The sequence below is a fragment of the Diabrotica virgifera genome, chromosome 8 (genome assembly GCF_917563875.1).
Source record: "Diabrotica virgifera virgifera chromosome 8, PGI_DIABVI_V3a".
In the NCBI taxonomy this organism is placed as follows: Eukaryota; Metazoa; Arthropoda; class Insecta; order Coleoptera; family Chrysomelidae; genus Diabrotica; species Diabrotica virgifera.
Genome location: NC_065450.1, coordinates 2,760,437 through 2,778,178, shown reverse-complemented (window position 1 = coordinate 2,778,178; position 17,742 = coordinate 2,760,437). Strand labels below are relative to the sequence as shown.

The window sequence follows — 17,742 nt, the reverse complement described above, 5'->3', positions numbered from 1 at the left end:
ATGTATTTTTGGTGGCTTAGCATGTACAGCTTGTTTAGAGCACTGATGATGCTCTCTTTAGAACGAAAACGTTCTGTTTTTTAATGTGGCCCTTTATTGGGGTTTTCAAATAAATATACCTTTTACACAGAAGATCTTTTTCTTCAATTTTGTGTAAAATCCCAATTTTCAATGAAATCAAAAAGAGCGAACCATGGCCGGTGAGAGAAATCCTCTCTGCGCAAAGTTTAGGTGGGTGTACGATCGACGACAACGGCAACGACATTGTTACCGGCCATGGTTCGTTCCGGGAGCTGTATATATTAAATGAAACGCTATATTAACCTTTCGGTAGTCGCGTCCAGTTTTAAGACATACATGCTCACGTGAGGACTGAGAGTCCGGTAAAATACTTTCTGTGGTTTTCAACTACTTGTAACACACTTTGCTTGCTTTTTTCATCTTTGTGAGGGTCAATAAAATATCTGAAATGAAAAAAGCAAGCAAAATGTGTTACAAGTAGTTGAAAATCACAGAAAGTGTTTTACCGATTTCAGAAAGGCAACTTTTATTAATAGACCTGGATCCCGCGTAAGAAAGAAAAGTTGATTAATACCAAGCTGAAAATTTGTTAATAGCTTAACGGTGTCTAGTCGGACAAACTTTGATGCACGGGAACACTGGAACAGGGGAAGTTTTAACTGTGGGGCATGATAAACGTGTCGTCCTGACAAGTTTATGATTGTGAAAAATAGCAAGTTGTTTTTAGATTTATTCGATAGCCAACGTTATGTAATATATGCGAAAATGTTTGTCCGACAAAAATGTTGAGCATTTTAACGAGTCCGACACGTAGAACATGTCACATCACAGGAATTATGTTGGTGATGAATAGCAGTCTGATTTTTGCATGAGAGTTTAATGAAAGGTTAAAAAAGCAATTGGAAGTTCTGTCCGACAAAATTAATGGGAAGTTTTTGTAGTCGGACATTCTAAACAGGTAAGATATAGACAAAAATGCTGGTGATAAATAGCTTTCCGACAAAGACGAAATTTAATTAAGTAAATTATTCCTTACCAAGAATGACTGTTGTCGGAAAAAAATAAGGGGTAGATTTTGTAGTCGGACAATTTAAAAAAATAATTTTTGAAATTTCAATAAGGGGTGATTATTCTATGTCAAAAGTACCTGCAATCAATTACAATCGATATCTTTCGATTTATCTCAACATCATTTAGATACCTCACTGTAATACATTTATAGTAGATCAGGCAAATTATATTATGGATTGAGTGGTCGAGCTATCTTTGTCTGCCACATGCGCGGGATCGCTTGGTTAAAAGAGATAGATAGACCACCTATCGACTTTTTGCACTGTATTCCCTGTCTACCCTTATGTCTATGAATACATTTCCATTTAAGAAAAACTGTCACTTTTGACAATAATTCATAATAAATTGCAATCGTAACTTCAAATTTAAACTAATCGATTTATTTTGGCAGCAAATTATTTCTTGCCATGTGACATATTAATTACATTATTATTTCATTTGTAGAAAGTTGAGAAAAATTACGTTATACAATTTTAGTAATAATTTATTTAGGTACCCTTTTTCAATCAAGCAAAGCATTATACCACGAAGAATGATATTCAATAGAACTTTCACAATTATCTGGCAACTGAACCTCATTGAATTGATGACCAAGTATTTTACTAACTTTGTAAAATGTTCGAAAATTACTCAAAAATGTTCCGTTGAATGATTTCACTTTTGATTTGGCGACTTAAAATTTACACTGTTGACACTCAAAAATAGACACAAAAACACTCCATAGTTAATATAAATTTTAATTTCCAACACACGTGGCAAACAGAAACTCAGAGACCATGTACTTTCAAATACTACTTTGTATAGCACAAAGTGTCACACTGACAAATGCAGCCTTCTAATACATACTTCTAAGCATAATGTGTCATATTTACGTTTATTCTTATAAGCACCGAAGTTTTAGACTCTTCACATTTTTCAATGTCGTTTACTAGACCAGGGCGGATCTGTAAAAATATTAGTACATTTGGACGTTGAGAGGTGACTCAAATTTTTTTGCAGAAATTGCTTGAAAATAACTCAAATAACAATATTTGAGTTATCCTCCCTCTCAAAAAGGTCCGGAACATTGTTTAAATAATCAAAATGTCAAAAAATAAAGGAAAAATTCGATTTTTTTCTTCGTTTTTTGATTATAACTTTAAAAGTATTCATTTCCGAGAAAAGTTGTACTGACATAAAAGTTGCATAATTAAATTTCCTACAATATAGAATTAGTTATAAATTTAAAAAATAGTCACCCTTGTTGCAAAATAGCAATAATTGCGAAAAAACTATACAAAAACAAGTATTCGCATTTTACGTTTTTTCAACCATTTATGCTACACTTAGGACCTTCATATTTCACTCAGAAAAACTTTATGATACACTAAAATAATACTATAAATTTCATTAAGATCGGTTTAATAAATTTTGCAAAATAAATTTTGCAATCCAGCTTTCGCAAAAAAAATTCGTTTTTTCAAAATGTTACAGGACTGAAAATAAAGCAGGTAGCAAGTTGAATTTTTTTTTGCATATAGAAGTGTACTGTAACTTTTATTTTCAATTTGCAAAATTTAAATCGATTAACTGCCACGGCGTCAGGAATTTTTTTAAATAAACATTAATTATTGGTGCTACGCGCAGGACAGCGGATAGTTTGCTCTTATTGGGCATTTCAATGACCTTTAATAATGATTGATACATTTTAATTTTTATTACATTTCGATATAAATAAATAAATTTGTTTATTGCAAAATAAAAACACATACTTTATCCTTTAAAATAACTCTTTTTTTAGCAAAAACTTTCTTTGTTCATATATATATATATATATATATAACTTAGAGAATAAAAGTTTATTATTTTTAAACATATGCAATTGTTTAAACAATATTTCACAAACAATAATAAAATTAGTTTGGTTTTTGTGGAATTAAAATATTAAAACACAACAAAATATAGACTAAGAAAATAATATATTAGATAAAGATTAGAAGAAATTTTGGTGGAAATCAACTCGTGTGAATCGAACACCGCTGTCCTGCGCGTAGCACCAAAAATTAATGTTTATTTAAAAAATTTCCTAACGCCGTTTTAATTATTCGATTTTAATTTTGCAAATTGCAAATGAAAGGTACAGTACACTTCTATAAGCAAAAAAAAATTCAACTTACTATCTGCTGTATTTTCAGTCCTGCAACATTTTTAAAAAATGAATTTTTTTGCGAAAGCTGGATTGCAAAATTTATTTTGCAAAATCTATTAAACCAATCTTAATGAAATTTACAGTGCTGTTTAACGATATCATAAAGTTTTTCTGGGTAAAATATGAAGGTCCTAAGTGTAGCATAAATGGTTGAAAAACGTAAAATGCGAATACTTGTTTTGGTATGGTTTTTTTCGCAAGTATTACTATTTGGCAACAAGGGTGACTATTTTTTAAATTTTTAACCAATTCTATATTGTAGGAAATTTAATTACGCAACTTTTATGTCAGTAAAACTTTTCTCAGAAATGAACAGTTTTAAAGTTATAATCAAAAAACCAATAAAAAAATCGAATTTTTCCTTCATATTTTGACATTTTGATTATTTAAACAATGTTCCGGACCATTTGAGTGGGAGGATAACTCACATATTATTATTTGAGTTATTTTCAAGCAAATTCTGCAAAAAAATTTGAGTCACCTCTCAACGTCCATCTCAAAACAGATGAGCAGGGATGAGCCTGGACTATACAGGGTTAAGATTTGAGTATGGAAAAAAATGTATACAACGTTTTTTGTAGGAAATTTTCCGTACTTTCTGATGCGCCTAATTAGAAAACCCTAAGAGATTGCTTTCACATGTTCTTTGACATTTTTTATTGCCATTTTGAGAATATCTAGAACAAACTCCACCCAAAAAATAATTGTTTTGCAATATATACATGCATTGATACTTACCTCACTGTTTTTGGAGTGTGCATGTATATGTATATGTATATATGCACATGCAAATATGTGAATATAAATAATAATATACAACTAAAATAGCTTTATCAATATGTGACTAAGTCATTCTGAAAAAATGTTTTTTATTTATTTCCTTCGATTTGCCCAAACTTTTTGTCCGACATATAACTTTTTGCGTTACAAAATATAATTTGTACATAAACAAATCAAAATTAGCTTGCTATTTATCACCAACATTTTTGTCTATATCTTACATGTTTAGAATGTCCGACTAGGAAAATTTCCCATTCATTTTGTCCGACAGAACTTCCAATTGCTTTTTTAACCTTTCATTAAGCTCTCATGCAAAAATCAGACTGCTATTCATCACCTACATAGTTCCTGTGATGTGACATGTTCTACGTGTCGGACTCGTTAAAATGCCCAACCTTTTTGTCGGACAAACATTTTTTCATATATTATATAACGTTGGCTATTGAATAAACTTAAAAACAACTTGCTATTTTTCACCATCATAAACTTGTCAGGACGACACGTTTATCATGCTCCACCGTTAAAACTTCCCCTGTTTCAGTGTTCCCGTGCATCAATGTTTGTCCGACTAGACACCGTTAAGCTATTAACAAATTTTCAGCTTGCTATTAATCAACTTTTTTTTCTTACGCGGGATCCAGGTCTATAACCTTTAGACAAACTTTTACTGATGTAGTTACTGTTAGCCATTTAAATTAATTATTTGTAACAGCTTTGTATATTTCTTTAAATTCAGATGTATTAGTTAAAAAATGTGTTACTTTTTCACCAGAATAATTTTAATATTTAGGTAGATACCTACTCAAGATATCTTGGGGAAGATCAATAAACGTGAACAATGGGTAATATTTATTATATTTTAATCCTCATATTCAACTTGTTAGCGTGACTTATGATTTTTTTCTGAACATATTGGGAGCGTGCAAGTCCGGCAAAGCGACACCTGGTTTCTACGCTCAGCAACATTATTCGCACTTTTAATTATATTGGCCAATTATATTAGTCCTGGTTACTGGATAATTGTCAATGCCATAGTCCAAAAAAATAATAAGAAAAAATAAGATTCAGGTTATGTTATTAAAACGTAAACAATTGTATGTAGTATATAAAATTAGTTATTAAAATGCAGTACTGCAAGCAAAATACAATTAATTAAATTTACCTTTGAACCTTTAAATGGCATATCATATCAATATTGTGGAGCAATATAAACTGCGCGTCATAGAAAACGGGCACCCTAAAAAATGCGTCATTTTTGATGTCGCGTATCTCCTAAACCTGTTGTCCGATTTAAGTGATTTTTTGAATATGTTATAGCCCTATTCTTTGTCAATATCACTGTAGTAATATTTTTGCAAAACAGGTAAATTTTCATTATATACCGGGTGTACGAATCAAACTGTGTTTTTTTCTCAAAGTTCGCAACACCCTGTGGCATATTCTAGCACTTATAAAATACTGAAATTAAAACCCAACTATAGCCTCAGATTTTCTTAACATTCTGTTTTTTGATTCATTCATTTATGATGGATAATACAAAAGTTATGTACTTTAACAACTAGGCATGCTCTTTATCAGTACAGGGTGTTATAAGTCTAAAGTGTTTTAGGGACTAAATAAGTTCGACAAACTTTAAGGGGTAATTCTGCATTAAAACATAATGACCGGTTGCTTTATAAACATATGTCCGCAAATGCTTCGTTTCCGACATACAGGATGTTGAATTTTTTCTTAAAAACTGACGATTTATTTATTGCCCTAAAACCGGTTGAGATATGCAAATGAAATTTTGTGGGTTTTAAGACGTAATTTTTTAACATTTTTTGATATACAATTAAGAATTTTTTATTCACCATTGGCGTACATACGAATAATATGATCGGTCATATTACCCGTATGCGCTCCAATAGTGAATATAAAATTCTTAGTTGAATGTCAAAAAATGCGCAATAACCATCTCTTAAAACCTACCAAATTTCATTTGCATATCTCAACCGGTTTTAAAGCAATAAATAAATCATCAGTTTGTAAGAAAAAATTTAACATCCCGTATCTCGGAAACGAAGCTTTTGCGGATATATGATTATAAAGCAAACTGTCATTATTTTTAATGCAGAATTACCCCTTAAAGTTTGTCGAACTTATTTAGTCCCTAAAACACTTTAGACTTATAACACCCTGTACTGATGAAGAACATGGCTAGTTGTTAAAGTACATAACTTTTGTATTATCCAACATAAGCGAATGAATCAAAAAACAGAATGTTACGAAAGCCTGAGGCTATAGTTGAATTTTAATTTCACTATTTTATAAATGCTAGAATAATCCACAGGGTGTTGCGAACTTTGAGAAAAAAACACAGTTTGATTCGTACACCCGGTATACAATGAAAATTTACCTGTTTTGCAAAAATATTATTACAAAGATATTGACAAAGAATAGGGCTATAACATATTCAAAAAATCATTTAAATCGGACAACAGGTTTAGGAGATACGCGACATCAAAAATGACCCATTTTTTAGGGTGCCCGTTTTCTATGACGGGCAGTTTATAATTTTTTCTTCTTCGATGACACTACGTATGAAATATACGCCAATTTGACAATTTCAATTGACAATATGAATTATTTAAGAAAGTTGCAATATTTCTCCGCTATTCTCGCACGGTCGTTTCTCGTATCCCCTCCAAGTACTTGCACACCGCGAATAGGCTATTGATTATGTATTTTAGAAAGGAACTACAACGTTAACGGGGTTTTATTGTTTCATATAGTCAATGGACCTCTAAATATAAAAAACCCGAGGAGTGCTACCATTTAAGGGGGTGCGTTTTTGAGAAAGGGGTGAATTAGTCCCTAGGCACAGGGCGAATTAGGGTGAGTTCTATGCACTTTAGGTGCAAACACGTCTACAGGAAAATTGTTCTAGGTTCAATTTACTATCGAAACATCATATTTTAAAATCAAAAGTATTTTTTTTACAAAAATATATTCAAAAACACGAAAGATAGCAATTTTGTGTTTTGCCCCATAACTTTTTACTCTGGGATAAAGGTATAGGCATTGTTTCATAGAAAAAAAAAAGATCTATCCTTCCTCTTTAAAATGGCGGTTAGTAAAAGTCTCTATGATTTACAGTTTCCAAAATATGATTTTTAAAAGTTCGCCTATCACAGCGATTTTGGCCCATTTTCCTTGTTACTTCTCAAACATTGTCCTGTAACTTTTTTCTACGTAGCTTTAGGTATATACAATGGCACATTTAATAAAAAGAAAAGTCAATTACCTTTAAAATAGTCTATTGTAGAAGGACGTATGACTATTTTTAAGCCAGATATGGTTGTTCAAAGTTTTATACTTTTAATGATTTTTGATATATTTCATGATTATTTTTAAATTTCTCAATAAAACTTTTTTATTGTATATTTAGGTATATACATTGTATTAAAAAAAGAAAACTTATTTTCTTTACTTTAAAATGGTGTATTGCAAAAAAATGTAGGAATATTTTTAAACAAGATATGCTTTTTCAAAATGCTGATAACTTTATGAAAAAAAAATATTCTTTATAAAATGCATAGTCGTTCTCTCTGCATAGTCTAAAACTAAAATCTAAAATTTTATCAATAGTGTACAAGGTATGTAAAAAATATGAATTTCGCTAAAGAGTAAAACACCTTTATATTTCACAATTTCGAAAAGTGTTATTAAGAAAAGTTATTTGGAATTAAAAATTATATTATAATATGCAATTGTATTCTTCAAATTAAAAAATTTAAATTTTTTCTCAAATTACGGATACTCTTGGATATCCTACGGATATCTTGTTTAAAGGTAGTCCTAGAATTTTTTGCAATACACCATTTTAAAGTAAAGAAAGTAAGCTGTTTTTATTCCCCAATGTATATACCTAAATGAACAAGAAAAAAGTCATAATGGAAAGTATCGTTAAAAATATCAAAAATCATTAAAAGTATAAAAAATTGAAAAAGCATAACTGGCTTAAAAGGAGCCGTATAGACTTATACAATAGACTATTTTAAAGGTAATTGACTTCTCTTTCTACTAAATGTACTATTGCATTTACCTAGAAATGCGTAGAAAAAAGTTACAGAACAATGTTTGTGAAATAATGGGGAAAATGGCCCAAGAATGTGAGTGACGAAATTTGAAAAATGTTATTTCGAAAACTATAAATCCAAGAAACTTCCACCAAACTTCATTTGAAAGAGGAAGAATGGATGTTATTTTTCGCTGAAGAAATGCCTATACATACCTATATCCCTATGGAAAAAAGTTATGGGGCAAAAAACAAAATTGCTTTCTTTCGTGTTTTTTTCTTGCTTTTCTTTTGAATATATTTTTGTAAAAAAAACATTTTTCACTTTAGGATGTAATATTTAGATAGTAAATTTAACCTAGAACAATTTTACTGTAGACGTGTTTGCACCAAAAGTGCATAGAACTCACCCTAATTCGCCCTGTGCCTAGGGACTAATTCACCCCTTTCTCAAAAACGCACCCATTTAAATGGTAGCACTCCCCGGTTTTTTCAAATCTAGAGGTCCGTTGACCATAATATGAAACAATAAAACCCCGTTAACGTTGTAGTTTCTTTTAGCTATCTTATTTTGAACATAATCAATAGCCTAATATTATGTAAAATAAAATTTAAAACTGAGTTTACTTGTTTGTTTTCTTACAAAAATTTAGAGATTAAAAATAATTAAAATCATTTTAAAACCCCAAAAAACATATTTTTGGGGGCTTGAGAAAAGGGTTAACATTTTGGGCTGAAATTTGAAATTGAGGGTTTATAGGCTATCCATCAGCAAAAAACAGCCGGAGAGATCAACATTTTTAAACTTTGATTTTTTCGGCACACCCTATACACGATAACAATACGTCGTAGAACTAATATGCAGCGAGAATAAAAGCAGTAGTTAAAAAAACCTGATTTGTTATCATAAAACACAAAAATCAAAACAAGTAAATTATTTTATTGAGCAGGTAATACCTTCTTTCATGTGCAAACAGGCGTCTCTATATCTATCAACCAAGGGTGTCTCGAAACGTCTAACAATCTTTCCAACCACTGGTTCAGCTTGGGTAGTACCCAGCGGAAATAATAAGCTTAAGGGGTCTTCGTCTGATAGCAATGCCCCCGTCGTCGTCTCGAGTTCTAACTGAGGTTTTGAACATAGCATCCTAAAATATATATATACATCAATTAGGGAAAAGCGAAAAGTCCCAGATACAAAATTTATTATTGAAATAATAATAAATAATTATTTAAATCTGAAAATTTTTCTTGTTGTAACGTCTTTCTGATACATCATTAATCTCAGCCTTTTTTTCAATTTATAAGACAAAAGACGACGCATAAAGAAAGCGAAAATAACTCTACAATATGCAGTCACATTCCGCTTTCATTCGTCTAGAAAAAACGGTCCGAAATAAAATTCCTAGTACTCAAATCTGAGTAAAGATAGAAGTGAACAAGCTGAAAATGCGAGCATTATCATAACGAAAACTTTGTTTATTTGCGTATTTTACATAATAATATGGAAAATTGCTGTTATAAAACGTTGTTTAGAATTAAAAATTATGTTTTAATGTGCATTTATATCATTCTAATTTAAATGTTGTGAACTATAAAGGTACTTTACTCTTGATCGAAATTCATATTTTTTGTATACCTCGTATAAAATTAATAAAATTTGATATATGATGGTTGCATCATAAATCTTAGACCATGAAGAGCTTTTTATGAAGAATAACTTTTCTTCGTCAAATTAAAATTAAAAGAGTTATAAATGAAAATGTTGTTGGTATCCATAATTTGAAAGAAACTTTTAAATATTTTTTCCATTAGAAGGATGCATGTATTAGACCATAATTTTTTATTCCAAACAACATTTCATATAGTCGGTTCGCTAAACTCAGACACAACTGGCTAGTGATTTTAGTCAGTAATTTTGCCAATTTGGCAAAAAAAAAATAATTACAAAATAGTTAATAATTACTAAATAATTAGTAATTTTGCCAATTTTCGCAAAAAACTAAAAAATTACCTACTAAAATCACTAGCCAGTTGTGTCGAGTTTAGCGAACCGACTATAATAACAATTTTCATTTCATAACGAATGGAACAGTCCATTTATCATTAGGTACTCCCAAGGGGAGGCTTTGGTTTTTAATAAATTATTGCTTTCAAAATATACTCAAATTGTATTTTTGAACATCTTATTTATTTTATATAATAATTAAATTCACTATCAAATGTCGTTGATATTTTATTAATACTTCATTTAAAACTTAGTTTGACATTCACGAAGTGTCAAACTTAAATGTAAATAACCCAGAGACATGTAAAGAGAATAAACTTGGCTAGGGATATGCCACTCAATGCATCGTGGTGTAACGACAATATCAAGTACGGTGGTCTAGCTATCTTTGTCTGTCGTACGAGTGTGAGCGATCTACCAAGAGGTGGGAGTAACGGAACGACAGTGACAAAGAGGCGGCAGCCATCATATGCTAGAGAGAGAAAGCTAAGCGCCCGTAAAGAGAGATGGATAGACCACCGACCCGAACTGCTCCGCGTTACGCTATTTTTCGAAGTGGGCCAAATCTATGTGTATAAGATCTTTGAAATAACCTATGCTTTGCTTGCCTTTGCTTGACAAATTCAGATTAAAAAACTAGCCTACTTACTAGCAACGATTTTAGTTGACGGTTAGTGTGTCGGCAGAAAATAAAATGATTGTGACGTCACATTTTAGACTTTGAGGTCGATTATCTCGAAGACGGTTAGAGATATCGAAATGCCGTTTTCAGATTTGGATTCAGAAGACAAAACTACATGAGAATCCATCGATAAATCTGCTCTATTGCAGGAGCGGCAACGCAATAACACACAGACTTTGCGAATTTATAAACAAAAAGCTTTCGTTGAAAATGTCGCATTAATTTTTCCATTAACATAGCAAATAAAACAAAATTTTTATCAAACAACAAATAAAGGTACAGAAACGTTCATACCTTTGTATATCTATAAAATACCAAATGAACTCTTAAAACTTGGAGGTGATTACCTTATATAACAACTGCAACTTCTTATTCATAACATAATCATCACTAACAGAATTACCAGATGAATGGAGGAGAGCAATCATGCTGATGTTCTTCAAGAAAGGAGATAAGAAATATCCCAATAATTATCAAGCAATAAATCTTTTAAATACAACGTTACGTCTTTTCGAGTTACAGTCGAACTCGCTTATTAGAATTCCGGTTATAGGAATATGCCGGTTTAAGGAATAGAAATTTGAGGTCCCTAACGTTTCTACTAGCTCATAATGATCGGTTATTACAATATCCCCGTTCGACTGTTTTTGCGAGTAAATATGTGCATTTTTCAACAAAAAAAAAACACGTTTCTAGACGATTTTTCGCAAATAATTTAAAAAGTAAGTATTTTATAGAAAAAAAAAACATTCTTAGAAAAAATATAGCCTGTAAAAAAGTGAAAAAAATGGTGTATTCCTGAAGTCTCTGAAACTAGTAAAAAAAGAAATATAGGTTCATATTCCCCAAATTCCAAATAGAATATTTCAAGGTGAAATAACCAAAAATTGAAGTACTTTTTGGAGAAAACTCATTATAACTTCTGTTTAGTTAATTAAATTGTATTTAAAAGAATAAAGATACAAGTACACTCCAATTATTTAATTGGAAGACAATGGTTATAAGTGCTGTTCGTTTTTCTAAAATATCTTATAAAATGCTAAGTTTTTTTAATATGATATAATTGTACTATTACATAATTGTTTTTAAAGTTAAAAATACTAGCCAATCACTAATTATTTTGAAAAACAAGCGGTAGCATTTAGGAAAGGTGTTAAACTTCAAACTTGATTTTCTCAAAACTACCAAAAATGCACCTGTATCCCTTGGTTCTACACGCTTTATTTGATCTGATAATGATGAGGAATGATGGATTGATCATTTGCCATTAAGTCATCGGTATGTAAACAAGTAAATTTTGGATCCCACGTGTTGGGATATACATTACCTTAGGGCACTATCCCAGTTGCCATGTAACCATCACAAGGCAATTTTTCAAAGTATGCACTTATAACGCATCAATGTGATATTTAAAGGGTGTTTACCCTAATATTTTTCTTTTGTGGCTCAGCTAGCATCAAGTTTATCTTAACACTGATGATGATTTTATAAAAAAATCGAAAACGTTTTGTTGTGATGTAGCCCTTTAAAGGGATTTTTAATAAAAAAATTTTATACCTTTTACAAAGGATTTTTTTCCAATTTTGTGATTGATGGTATACAGCCAACTACAGGAAAAACATTTCTTTTTCTTTGTGGATTTTGATGGATGAAATCATAAAGAAAATTAAAAAAAAAGAAGAGATATAGAATGGGAGAAATGGAAATAAAGATAATATGTTACGCCGACGACGGCATAATAACAGTCGAAAATGAAGATGACCTACAAAGATTAACTAAAGAATCGAAGACACGGCGCTCATATATAACATTGTGATCTCAACAGAGAAAACTAAATCGATAGTGATATCAGCGAAACCGAGAAGATGTAAACTGGTCGTAAATAACAAAATAATAGAACAAGTGATGGAAACGGAATACTTGGAAATAAAACATGGTGAACAGAGCAGCAGGATGTCTCAACAACACAATCTGGAGAAACAAATACCTCACAACGGAAACGAAAACCAGGATATATAAATCAACAATAAGACCAATAATGACATATACAGCGGAAACAAGAGCAGATACGGCGAAAACACAAAGACTGCTGGAAACAGCAGGAATGAAAGTCTTACGAAAAATAACGAACCAAACTCTAAAAGACAGAGTAAGAAGTGAGGAAATACGAGCGAGATGTGGTATAGAGGAAATAAACATGTGGACAAAAAGAAGAAAAATAGAAAAGAATCCACAAGGAATAATTTCCTGTAGCTGGCTGTATACCATTAATTACAAGTAAAATTTAATAAAAAATGTTGTCCTGGTAAAAGGTATATTAGTTTAAAAAGCCCCTATAGGGCTACAAACATATAAACAAAACATTTTCGATCTGTAACAAGAGCATCATCAGTGTTACCTAAAATAAGTTTAACCATATTAAATAAAGCAAAATGTTAAAGTTAAAATGATGACCAAGGTAAAAGCAAAGTTTTCTTATACTTACAAGAACATGGTGAGCCAACCAAAAAATACAAAGGTCAAAGCCTTTCAAGAACAGACTAAAAGTTTTATATAGGTACAAACATGGCAAAATCCAAAGGAAGGATAAAATTCCTATGGCTACGGCCCTAGGGCAATATAGGACTCCCACACGTGGTAAGTGGGTCAATAGGTAAAAATTAGGTCATAATATTGCAAGAGGTGACAAGCAACTAAGAGATGAGCTTTCAAAAGCGAATCTGTCTGATTTAAGTCTTAATTTGTCTGAAAAAGAGTTAACTCTTGTATTTTATAATTCCAACCCACTGATGTTAGCTGTTATCATTGCTTGTACCTTAAATAACTTTAAATTTAGTGACTGCGTAACCAACATTTCATAAAACTTCAAGTTTCAATGAAAATTGTTGTCCTGACATCAGACAGATTCGCTTTTGAAAGTTCATCTCTTAGTTGCTTGTCACCTTTTGCAATATTATGACCTAATTTTTACCTATTGACCCACTTAACGCGTGTGGGTCATATGTTGCCCTAGGGCCGTAGCCATAGGAATTTTATCCTTCCTTTGCAGGGTGAGTCATGAGGAACTGTACATACTCCTACCTCGTATAGAGGGCCCTATGGGGAATAACAAATGACCATTAAAAAGTGTCTGCTCCCATTGTTTAATAATATACAGGGCGAGTTTCGCATTTTGACAGAAATTTGTATTCGTCATAATTTTTGAACGGTCAGATCGATGTGTCTCTTATTTTGGTAAATCGTAACACTATTGCCACCTAATCAACTGATTTATTCAAACTAGAAAAAAATCAGGTCCGGCTTTAAAAAAATTAGTTCGTTTGGGCCTTAGAAAAAATTTCACCCTGTATAAGCTTTTTGAAAACTCTAATATGAATTTTACAAATAAGACAAATAGGTAATTAAAATAACATATTTATTTTTTTCCGCACACGATTGCTTAATTTTTTATAAAAAAATCAAATTTGATTATGAATTAAAAGTTTAGTAAAGTGAACCATAGATTTAACAAAATTAACTTTTATTACCAAAATTAATTTTTTTTTAACAAATATTTAATTTATGTTACCACCAATCAACTGATTTATTCAAACAAGAAAAAAATCAGGCCCGGATTTAAAAAATAAGTTCGTTTCGGTCTTAAAAACATTTCACCCTGTATACGCTTTTTGAAAACTCTAATATAATTTTTACAAATTAGACAAATAGGCAATTAAAATGGCATATTTATTTTTTTCCCCACACGATTACTTAATTTTTTATAAAAAAATCAAATTTTACTATGAATAATTAAAAGTTTGGTAAAGTGAACCGTAGATTTAAAAAAATAACTTTTATTACAAAAATGAATTTTTTTTAACAAATATTTAATTTATGTTATCACCCAATCAACTGATTTATTCAAACTAGAAAAAAATCAGGCCCGGATTTAAAAAATTAGTTTGTTTGGGTCTTAGAAAAAATTTCACCTTGTATACGTTTTTTGAAAACTCTAATATCAATTTTACAAATAAGACAAATAGGCAATTAAAATGGCATATTTATTTTTTCCCCATACGATTACTTATTTTTTTATTAAAAAATCAAATTTGACTATGCATAAAAAGTTTGGCAAAGTTTTTGCATAGATTTAAAAAAATTAACGTTTTTTACAAAAATTAATTTACAAAAACAACGTTTTTCTTGAAATTAAAAGTTTTACCATTTTTTTTTTCTATAACACGTCTAGATCTAAAACTTCCAATAACACTTCTTTTGGACTCTATAGTTTAACATAGAAGGTGATCATTTTGATAAATTTTTAATTTTTCCACCTAATTTTTGCGATTTACAAGTTTGCAACTTTTACAAGAAGAAGACTGAAAGTCTACAACAATTTTCATAGTCTTCACAATGGTAAGAGGTATGTGCTGTAAAAATTTCAGAAAAAAAAATATTAAAATGGAACAGAGTTGTAGCGAGTTAAACCGTGAGTTCATTTTTTTTTTATTTTTAGGTTAAAATTCCGATTTTGACAAATTTGATTTTTTAATAAAAAATTAAGTAATCGTGTGGGGAAAAAATAAATATGCCATTTTAATTGCCTATTTGTCTTATTTGTAAAATTCATATTACAGTTTTCAAAAAGCGTATACAGGGTGAAATTTTTTCTAAGACCCAAACGAACTAATTTTTTTAAAGCCGGACCTGATTTTTTTCTAATTTGAATAAATTAGTTGATTGGATGGTAACATAAATTACTTATTTGTGCAAAAAAATTAATTTTTGTAATAAAAAATATTTTTTTTAAATCTATGGTTCACTTTACCAAACTTTTAATTCATAGTGAAATTTGATTTTTTTATAAAAAATTAAGTAATCGTGTGCGGAAAAAAATAAATATGCCATTTTAATTGCATATTTGTCTAATTTGTAAAATTCATATTAGAGTGTTCAAAAAGCGTATACAGGGTGAAATTTTTTCTAAGACCCAAACGAACTAATTTTTTTAAAGCCGGACCTGATTTTTTTCTAGTTTGAATAAATTAGTTGATTAGGTGGTAATAGTGTAACGATTGGCCAAAATAAGAGACACATCGATCTGACCGTTCAAAAATTATGACGAAAACAAATTTCTGTCAAAATGCGAAACTCGCCCTGTATATTATTAAACAATGGGAGCAGACACTTTTTAATGGTCATTTGTTATTCCCCATAGGGGCCTCTATACGAGGTAGGAGTATGTACAGTTCCTCATGACTCACCCTGTATAAGACTTTTAGGGCCAATTTCTCATATCGAGTTCAACTCCAGTTTAACCTGAACTTCTAGTAAACGTCAGTTTAAAGTCAAAATCGTCTTTCTCAATTCGCACGTTCAACCGATGGCAGTTTAAACTTGAACGATGCTTGAACGGTGGAATTCGGCCGTTCAAAGATTTCAGAACTCAGTTCAGATGATTTCATGGACTACGCATGCGTTGTATTTATTAACACGAAACTCTGTCATAATATAAATATATCCTATTTTATTATATTAAGCCTAACGATAAACGATAACATTATTTTTGTTTTTTAAAATATTTATTTATAATTATTAAAATTACTATTTGACTATAAATACTTAAATTTAACTTTATTCAAAAACAGCATAAAAAAGGTAGTTCAAAATGGCGACAGTTTTTTACTTCTTGCCATCTATTGGCATTTCTCGAAAGCTGTAGAACGAGCGCTGACATGAACGTGCAATGAGAAATGCATTCCAAACAAAACCGAAGATCACCGGTGAACTTGGTTCAACTGAACCATAGATTACCGCAGGTATGAGAAATCGACCCTTTGTCTGTTTTTGAAAGGCTTTGACCTTTGTATTTTTTGGTTGGCTCACCATGTTCTTGTAAGTATAACCAAACTTTGCTTTTACCTTGGTCATCATTTTAACTTTAACATTTTGCTTTAATTAATATGGTTACACTTATTTTAGGTAACACTGATGATGCTCTTGTTACAGAGCGAAAACGTTTTGTTTATATGTTTTTAGAAAAGAATCAACACATAGAAAGAATGACAGAAAATAGAATAGTACGAATAGCAAGAGACACATCGCTAAATGGAAGATTATTGGGATGACCGAGGGAAAAGATGATCAGACAACATCAATTGAGGCTAAAAACCGAAGTAAAAGAGGCATGAGCCTATTTATAAAATAGGAAAAAGAACAAGTATTTTCTTACCTTGCGTACTTTAGAGCTGCCTGTTCGGCTAACCATCCAATAGTATTGGTCTGCACTTGTGCCAGTAATACAGGCACACGAAAAACTTTGTCCTCTACTTTAACGTCCACAAAAACCATCAAGTCTCCAGTAGAAATGGCATTAGCGACTAGAATATTCGGCGTATTATCTTGAGCGATCGGAATTTGGGTATATGAAAATTTATTCGGTGATGACATGGTGGAAGATGGTTCTATGGAGCTCTTGCTTCTCTCGAAAGTGGTGGTTTTAGACTGTTTCACATGTTCCAGGCTACGGTGCCTTTGTAATGTCTGAGGTGGTTTGTGTTTAACATTGTTGATGGTTTTACTATTACCTGAGTCTTTTAATGAAGTCTGAATTTTTCTTTTTGCACTATTTTTCTGGATATTACTAGGTCTGAATACTCTTCTTGTGGGACTTGGCGATGACCTTTTCTTGGCTATATCATTAAAACATAAATATTATTGATTATTTCATTCATGAGATTCTCACCAATAGAACTTAAAGAAATAAAAAATTTTAATTACTTTAACTTCCAATCGTATAGTAAGATTTTTGATCACGTGTTTAATTCTGTCCAATCAGATTATTGTTATCCTGGGAATAATCTACTGTAAAAAATTACCGATAGAATTTTTTTAAGTAGATTGATCCTGTTTAATGGCAACCAGTTTCCTAGTTTTGACAACTTTCACATTTA

General features: G+C 30.8%; 1 protein-coding gene across 1 annotated transcript in view; it reads right to left on the bottom strand.

The window, feature by feature from the left end:
* LOC126889715 (tonsoku-like protein) overlaps positions 1-17,742 on the bottom strand; it is a 94,770-nt gene that overhangs the window by 16,588 nt on the left and 60,440 nt on the right. The window contains exons 9-10 of the mRNA XM_050658249.1: positions 17,022-17,481; positions 9,078-9,268 (exon numbers count right to left, since the gene is read on the bottom strand). Coding sequence (XP_050514206.1) covers positions 9,078-9,268; positions 17,022-17,481 — 651 coding nt within the window. The remainder of the gene's footprint in view (positions 1-9,077; positions 9,269-17,021; positions 17,482-17,742) is intronic.